The sequence below is a fragment of the Beta vulgaris genome, chromosome 8 (genome assembly GCF_026745355.1).
Source record: "Beta vulgaris subsp. vulgaris cultivar EL10 chromosome 8, EL10.2, whole genome shotgun sequence".
Classification (NCBI taxonomy): domain Eukaryota; kingdom Viridiplantae; phylum Streptophyta; class Magnoliopsida; order Caryophyllales; family Amaranthaceae; genus Beta; species Beta vulgaris.
This window is the reverse complement of record NC_079209.1, coordinates 19,084,375-19,093,830: the sequence shown is the minus strand read 5'-3', so window position 1 is coordinate 19,093,830 and position 9,456 is coordinate 19,084,375. Positions and strand designations below refer to the sequence as shown.

Sequence of the window (9,456 nt, the reverse complement as noted above, 5' to 3'; positions counted from 1 at the left end):
CAAGGCTAACAAGCCAAATGAATATATGTACATATCTATTAGTACATGTTTATTGGCATTGATCTTTATGTTCATAATCTAGTGCTTGATGTTTATCGTGCATTCGTGTGTATGGTGCTCATCCTACGGACGTGTGTATGTACTAATTTGCACCACTATTGATAAAATCACTTATAAATCCAGTTATTAAAGTACTTTAAGGTTTTATTTGGATTTTGTAACATTTTTTTTATATTCGATAATATTACAAAATTTCGCTACCCCTGACTCGAAATCCTGGATCCGCCCCTGCTGACAGGGTGTGTAATCCTTCAATACGTGTAAGGCTGCAATATGCCTGACATAAGAGAAGATTTATCTATGTTGTCTTATTGCGACTGCCAACAACGTTGTCAGACCATTTGAGCGCACTGACTTTTTGAATTAAGGATGTTGTTTATACGCTCGCGTCCCATATGATGTTCGCGGACTTTCCTTGAGCGTCCGTTAACATACTTGAATTATGCCCATACACAACCCAAATTCGTTTCAAAATTTAAAAAATCCAATCCAGAATGATAGATATATAATTGATCGGATTGAACGGATTGGATTTTGTACTTCTGTCATAAGTTTGGGGACAACCCTACCAACAAGCACCCATCTTTTTCGCTGAATATCACACATGCCTGGCATGAATCAATTATTGTACCGAACTTAATGATAACGTTGCAAATTAGCAGAATATCTAGATACTTGAATAAAAAATAATTTTTCTAATCATATATCTTATTTCTTCCCTCTATAAATAGAATTGAACCAACGCCAAAAAAGGTAGAAAAACAAATACAAAACCAAAGAGGAAAGGAAATAGAAAAAAGCAACAAAATAATATGGCTGATTCACTTCCAAGGTCTATAGTGTTGGGTAAGCAGTCCAGGGCTACCGGACCGATTTACTACTTGGAGTATGTAATGGAGAAAGGACAATTTCACAGGAAGTTGCGCATGACAAGTCCAGTGGTAGCGAGCGCCAAGAATTTTACCAAGTTGGAAGTGGTGAGACCACAAGCAAGTGGCGCACGGGACTTGGTGCACATAAGAAGCAGCTACAACAATAAGTATCTGGTGCTCGAGTCTGACAGTAGTCAATGGCTTATTGCCGGAGCCGATGAGCCCGAGGAGGACCGTTCCAAATGGTCTTGCACTTTGTTCAGGCCTATTGTGGCAGCCAATGGTTCCGTAAGCCTCTTGCTCATGGCTGGAGGTGCCCAGCACAGTGTGGAAGGCTCACTACTAGGAGATGCAGTTCTCCGTATAGGTAACGTAACACTACTTGTAGACGGGTAGCATGCTAATTAATTACTCATAACTTTGTCTAGCCTTTTCCTCCATTTTATGTTACTTGCTACATTTGCTTTTTACAGTTTTTGAGATAGAACTACAAACATTGATTCATTAGTTACATATAATAGAAAATTATTATCTACATTGAAACGAATAAAATAAGAAATCAAATAAATACGTTTTTCCTCACGTATATAAAACCAAAGAGCGTCACAGTTATCGAGTGAATAGTATTCACGGTAAAAATGTAGGAAGTAAAATAGGAAAAAACAAGTAATATATATATATATATATATATATATATATATATATATATATATATATATATATTTGGTGTTGGGTTCTAGTGAGAATCCTCTTATGGTGAACTAAAAATAAGCCAAAAAAAATTGAGATAAAATATTAAATGAGTAGAAACTATTAACTGAGAAAAACGTAAAATAAATATAAAAAAGGAAAAACGACAAAAAATATAAAATGAGCAAAAATGTCGTGAAATGTATAGAATCAGCATTAAATGAGGGAAAATCAGCAGGTTTTCACGATTTTCACCATAAGGGCATAGAGAGAGAGAGGTGGATGGGTTGAATTCTGATGAAAATTCTATTATTGTGAGAACCACTTGAAATGAACAAAAAATTTATAAATAGAGAAAAATAAAATTTAAAATAAGATGAAGCATAAAATGAGTATAAAACATTAAATAAGCACAAACGGGAAATAAACAAATATGTAATGAGAAAAACGTAAAATGAGCATTAAAAATTTAAATGGAAAAAACGTATAATGAGTAAAACGTAAAATGAGCAAAAACAATTTGAAATGAGTATAAAAATGTTAAATGAGCAAAATATAAAATAAGCAAGGGATAAAATGAGCAAAAATGGTTTGAATTGAGCAAAACCTTCTTAAAATAAGGAAAAAAATGAGTGGTTCTCACAATTCTTATCATAAGGTTAGTTCTCATATGAAGTTATCTATATATATATCTCTATTATATAAGCCAAGGGAGGAGGTGTGGTGTCCTTTTTTGAATTGACTAAAATACCCTTAATGGAATGAAAAAAATTACAAAAGCAAATCATTTAAAAATTCTCATTCCAACTTGCCATTTAAAACAAGTTTAAAATGGTATATGCATCAAATACTTCAATCACAAATTAAATGGACAAAATATTTATACCTTATAAAAAAGATGGCATAGATAACGTGCACATGAAAAGTCTGAACATTCACTACCTTTGATAGTCTTTAATTCTGTTAAACCAACTCATTATTTTTGTTCTTTTTGTTCAATATTCATTCACAAAAAATTAATGTTAACAATCACTCAAAACCTTTTTTATTTTTTTACATTAGCGAATTAATATACCTAAATTCATCTAACTGTTGAATTTTTCACATTTAAGTTTAATCATAAATCAAGTACGAATGGAGTATTTAATAGAATAACAAATTTTAAAATTAACGCACGCATCTCGTGCATATAAAGGCTAGTATAGATAGATAGGGGGGGGGGGAGAATTAGAGGGAGAAAGTACTAAAACAATTGTGTGGAACTGTAAGGAGGAGTTGAATATATGAGAAAAATTATATATGAATGGTGAGACTAATTTAGTAGGTCCTGGGAATCGAATCAGTTCTATCAAATTCACTATTGGCCGGATAGAAACAAAATTAAAGGCAGCATCTGTTCTTGGTCCATGCAATTAAGATGATAGAACAAATCCCCCAAAATACAAAGGCCTAGTTAAGTATTTGTTTAAATTGTTTGAATGAAAGACAAAAAAAGAACATATACATTAGTTGAAAAATTGTAAGAGAAAGAATAAGGAGAACTTTCGGTATAAATATGCATTACAGTGTTGCGGTTTGAACTTTTAAATGCATCTTCAACGTTCATTCGATTTTTTGTTTACCTTTTTTTTTCTTTTTTGGGTTTAATGAGATGTATCCAGTATCTTCATATTCTTCAACTATAGAATGTAACCCATCTTAATTCTTCATTCCTCCAAATCTCTCTCATTAATGGCTACTCTTCCTCCCAAATTTTAGGATTGCAATTTTCAAATAATTACCCAACAATTTCCCAAATACTCCCTCTGACTTTATTAGTTTATCGCTTTCTTTGATAAGCAAAAATTACAAAAAAATTAATATTTGAATAATACACACGAATCCAACAAGATCTCACATGATTATGTATTTCCTTAAATACAAATCACAAGAGATAGTCAAAATCATATATGTGAATAGTGTCAAAAGTCAAAACGGGTAAACTAATAAAGACTAGAGGGAGTATCACTTATCTTAATATGATGTAATTTGATATGATTTTCATTATCAAAGTAATTTTTTTACGAATTGAGTAGTTGATATCTTTCCTAATCTTCAAATGAATGGCCCAATTTAAAGAAATTGTATGGGACCTGTTATGTTTACCCCGTCCCTTGTTAAAGGAATAATAAAAGCTGAAAATGTTATAACCAATTTCTCTTTTTATTTTTGATGCATAACCAAATATTTGCGATGCAGTAAGAAATTCAACAACACAATACCCGTTTAATGTCACAAACATGGACACCCTGGCCATTTTACCAAGGTATGTAGCATTCAAAGGAGACAACAACAGGTACTTGAGCTCACGCTACATTCGGACCCGTAATAGGCTACAATTTGCATCGACCGACCTACTAGATGCATCGGTGCACCATGAGACTTACATGGTCCCCAACGGCAACATCCGTCTTCGATCTTTGCACTTCAACAGATTTTGGAGGAAGTCCAACCCGGAATGGATCTGGTGCGACACCGATGACACAACAGCCAATAATTTGGAAACTGTGTACCGCCCACTAAAGCTAAGTACACAAGGCAGTACCATTGCTCTCTTGAACATGGCCAACAACAAGTATTGTATGAGGTGGATTCGAGGCGGGCAACCTCGCCTAATTGATACCCTTACTGCATCAGCCAATGGCGTAGAGCCACTGGCAGTGATGGAGGTAGAGGAGGCAGTCCGCGAGAGGGAGATCTATGATATTAGGTACAATTTGGATGATGCTCGCATCTATAATGTAGAACCTTGGACCGATGGTAATTTGGTGCGTGACACCTACAATACTACCGCACAAACCGTTATAAAGAGGGTTGGGTTCACCTACAATAGGGTGACTCGAGAGACCTTTTCTTCATCTCATTCGTGGAAGATTGCGTACCAGACTCGTATAAGAGTGACCATTATCCCTAAGTTCGTGCGTGGGGATGTGCAATTAGATGCATCATACGAGGGGTCGGTGGAATGGTCCGAAATGAATGAGGAGTCTGTAACACACACCACCGAATTAGAAATCCCTGTACCACCCATGACTAAGTCTGTGGTGACTTTAATCCTCCAAAGGGGCACCATTGACGTCCCCTTCTCATACACACAACGCGACATTCTTCCTAACGGTGAACGTGTAACTTACTACTTGGATGATGGCGTTTTCACCGGTCTCAACACCGAGCAACTCACCCATATTATTAAAGAAGAAAGCCTCTCTAACTTGTCGCAGTCGGAGTTAGAAGAGGCAATAAGGGCATCAGAGGCACAAGATGCTGCAGCGACCCTGTCGTCCAAGCTTTGACTCCCTCACTCCAGCCTACAATTATTGGAAGTATTTGCTTAGCTACTGCCAGCTTCACTACTCAGCTGCCAAATCGTCAATAAGAGCTTTAATTAGCTACAGTTAGTTGCCTTAATTTCTGGATGAAATAAGAAATGTTTAATGCGTATCACTTGTAATAAGTGGGTTTATTCCTACTATAACTACGCAAACTGTAATAATATTCGTAATAATAATTCTTCAAACATTCTGTTTACTCATCTTACTCTCACTCGAATTCTCTCTCCAAATTCTTGAAATCATCATGGTATCAGGTGCTGGAAATCCAAACCACGCTCAAGGAAATTTATCACTCAGGTTCATCTTCCATCATCAAATTTTTATAAATATATTCATCGTCAGATATCAAGTACTACTCTTACATTATACAATTCATTCTTCTGTTCATAAAAGAGAAATACGGTGACACTGTATTAGGGTTTGCATTGTTAATTTTTAGAGTAGAGAGTAGATTGAATAAAATATGGAGAAGTTTTGCATTAAACTTGCTCAAATAATTTCAATACAATAAGTGTCTTTTATAAGTTTACAATAAAAAGTAACTAACCTAAAACTTAGCTACACTACTAAGTAGTGGAAAACATGTCTTATACCACATCCTCCATAACTACTACTCACTAATCACATTTTAATTATAAAATAAATTACCCACTAACTTACTACTAGCCACTAATCCAAAATTGTTAGGAAAATCATTTGACTACTTTTAGAGCATAATCCAACACACCCCCTTGCTCCAAAAGTTGTAACATCCATTTATAACATTCTATTTTGCGTCATGTCGAACCCACTTTGTCAACATTTCAATATGTTGATGTACATTATCACCAACATTTTTTTTGGGTTGATGCACATTATCGCCAACTTAACATTTTTGATGCACTTCTCACCAACATCATATTTTTGGAGTACATCTCTCCGCACGACCTTGTGAAGCACTTCTCTTCACCACGACCTTGTGAAGCACTTCTCTTCACCACTTTGCATATAATCACAAATGATTTTTTTTCAACCACTCTTGCCATGGTAGGTTTGCCCAATATTTTTTCTGACTCATAAAACAGCAGATGGCCTGCAATGGCTTACTTCTTACTCCCTCTCTTTCTCCCTTTATTTGGCCTCCAAGGATCTAACCTAAAGCTCTTGATAACATGATAATTTTTAGAGTAGAGAGAAGATTGAATAAAATATGGAGAAGTTTTGCATTAAACTTGCTCAATTAATTTGAATACAATAAGTGCCTTTTACAGGCTTACAATAAAAAGTAACTAACCTAAAAGTTAGCCACACTACTAAGTAGTGGAAAACATGTTGTATGCCACATCCTCCATAACTACTATATATTCACTAATCACATTTTAATTATAAAATAAATTACCCACTAACTTACTACTAGCCACTAATCCAAAATTGTTAGGAAAATCATTTGACTACTTGTGGAGCATAATTCAACATGCATTAGCATTGCACTCGGGATAGTTTTAAGTGTATTTTTCATTCAAGTCTTTATTTATTTGTTGATTTAATTTTAATGAGTCAATCTTTCTTTATGTAATTTTCGCTCTTTTTTTTATTAATTATTTTTCCCTTCATTTTCATAATTTATGCACACCCACATTAAAGTTGGTAATATCTTATATCTTGCTGATAGAGAAAACTGACACGTAAAAATAACTAGGAACCATTTTTTATAAAGCTCAACAGTTAATAAGCCTAAGGTATGAAATCGGGGTCTGTCCGAGCTTGGATTGTTCCGTCGGTCAGGACTAATAATTATAGAAAGTAGAGTAAAGAGAAGAGTGATAGAGAATTGAGTGGTTTACCACTTTATCTCAAGTCTCACACGGGTTTATATTGTAGTTGCTAGAATGTTTATAATGGATTAGCAGGCATTATAAAAATATAATAAAAGGCGTGTGAAAGAAAGTTTATGTGCTACTTTCCTGAAAATTTCTAATACTAATGTTTTATGTTCATGTGTACTCATCACTTTAAAAAAAATGTGTAAGTGCAAGGTATTGAACACGTGACCTTGGAAATGAAAAGTAATAGCTTAACCATCAATACACTATGACTTTGTTGTTTAATGTTTCAAATAAAATATGATAAAATCTTGTAATAATTATAGTTAACTAAAAAGACTTAACAAATATATACTCCCTTTATTTTTTTTTTGTTGCTACGTTGTTGTATGCACAATAATCTATGTAATGTCACTTTTAAACTTTTTAGAGTGTACTTTTTTATCCATTTAATGTAAAATAACGAGAAAAAGTAAAAAAAAAACAGTATTTTCGAGTGGAAAAAGAGAAGAACAAATATAAAAGTATTACTTTATGATGGCCAAAGGAAAATATAGCAATTAAAAAGAAACAACCATTTAAGGAAAATGTAGCAATTAAAAAAATGGATGGAGTACATTTTTAACACTCTTATTGCGTAACATACAAGAGAATATTGATGTCATATTCTCTAACCACAATTTATTTTATGGTATTGTTTTCAAACTCAAAGCTTTCAAAATTTTTTACTTATTACGTCGTGACGTGAATTCTTGAAAGTCTTAATGGACAAAAAATAATAAAAGTAGCAAAAAAAATTATGAAATAAAAAATAATAACATATTTGCTTATTATAATTGACCCGAGGCATCGCACGGGCAAAAAAAAAATAGTTTAGTTTTACAATCCATCTTGCGCGGACTCGGTTCACATTAAAAATAGTGTGGACCAGATCCAAGCACGTGCTCCTCTACAAATTAGTCACTCCCACTTTTAAAAAAATCCGCGATTTTCTCTCTCTTCAATAACATTCTCTCACTCTAAAATTATAACAAAAATAGTTGTTAAGAACAAACATACACTATATCATGTCAAAACATATTATATCATGTCAACACTATAATGATCGATTATGATCATTTAGTGTAATATACATATAAACCAGGGCCGGCTAATAGCATGTGCAGCCTGTGCGACCGCACAGGGCCTCCGATTTTGGGGGCCCAAAGACAAGAAACCATTAGTCATATATAAAATTAAGAACATTATAAATGAGATTCTGTTGTAGCCTCGTGGTCATAGGCGTGACTTGGTAAGTGTTCCTTTGATGAGTGATGACGCGAGTTCGACTTCAACTTCCTGCTTATCTGCACCTTTTTTATCCTTTTATTTTTCATTCATTTTTTTTTTTTTTACTTGCTTATGTTTTCCTTCAAGTTTCAATGTAAACTTTTTTTTTTCTTTGGTTTGCAATGACTTTGTTGATTTCTTTTCTTCTCCCCATCTTGGTCCAATATAACTTATTGATTATCATGGTTTTTTTTATATATTTTATTAATCACCTTGTTTCCATTATGAAATTTTCTAAGATACATTAACATAAACCAATTTCTCTTAGTAATAAAAAAGTTTATTCTTAGAAAAGACACTAAAATCGTACTCCCTCTACCTCAACAAGTTCTCCCCCATTCTATTAAAATAAAATACTATATTCTAATTTGAATAAAAATGGAGAGATCTGAGGCGTGACTTGGTAAGTGTTCCTTTGATGAGTGACGACGCGAGTTCGACTTCAGCTTCCTGCTTATCTGCACCTTTTTTTATCCTTTTATTTTTCATTCTTTTTTTTTACTTGCTTATGTTTTCCTTCAAGTTTCAATGTAAATTGTTTATTTATTTATCTTTTTGCTTTGGTTTGCAATGACTTTGTTGATTTCTTTTCTTCTCCCCATCTTGGTCCAATATAACTTATTGATTATCATGGTCTTTTTTATATATTTTATTAATCACTTTGTTTCCATTATAACATTTTCTAAGATAGATTAACATAAACCAATTTCTCTTAGTAATAAAAAAGATTATTCTTAGAAAAGACACTAAAATCGTACTCCCTCTACCTCAACAAGTTCTCCCCATTCTATTAAAATAAAATACTATATACTACTTTGAATAAAAATGGAGAGATCTGAACATGTTGAGACAAAGTACGAGTAACATATTCTATATTTTTCTCAACAAGCCTAGGTATCCATTCTTTCATACAATTCTTTATAACTTCTCACTTCGAAAACAAAGTCTTCTATTTTGAAATATTTTGGCATATTAGAATTGTCAAGAAAAAATCTTATGACCATAAAAACATGAATATTGTTTTCACCATATATTTTTTTTTTAAAAAAAAAACCAAAGGCCTCATCTAGAATTGTGTACATGGCCTCAAAAATGTACGAGACGGCCCTGATATAAACTACTACCTCCGTTTCTTAATAAGTGCAACATTTCCCTTATTTGGAATAGTCACAATAAGTGCAACCAAGCTCAAAATGGTAAAAAAAGTTCAATATTATTACAAATATGCCACCAAAAAGCAAGAGGGGACCACAACTTTTTGTTTCATCACTTAAATTACTCTACTTTATTGTGGTCCCAACTTTCTCTCTCTATATTCCTTGGTATTCCCCC

General features: G+C 33.3%; 1 protein-coding gene across 1 annotated transcript; it reads left to right on the top strand.

Annotated features, from left to right (window-relative positions):
* The first annotated feature begins 795 nt into the window (after positions 1-795).
* LOC104901308 (hypothetical protein) lies at positions 796-5,189 on the top strand. The gene is made up of 2 exons (XM_010688863.4): positions 796-1,299; positions 3,861-5,189. The coding sequence occupies exons 1-2, from the start codon at positions 873-875 to the stop codon at positions 4,952-4,954; spliced, it is 1,521 nt and encodes a 506-aa protein (XP_010687165.1). The 5' UTR covers positions 796-872; the 3' UTR covers positions 4,955-5,189.
* The last annotated feature ends 4,267 nt before the right edge of the window (positions 5,190-9,456 follow it).

What these genes read in the sequence shown, in the direction of transcription:
- LOC104901308 (XM_010688863.4), top strand. Translation starts at nt 873, where the DNA reads ATGGCTGATTCACTTCCAAGGTCTATAGTGTTGGGTAAGCAGTCCAGG. An exon ending in AGATGCAGTTCTCCGTATAG is followed by an intron (nt 1,300 to 3,860) that starts GTAACGTAACAC and finishes TTTGCGATGCAG; the next exon opens with TAAGAAATTCAACAACACAA.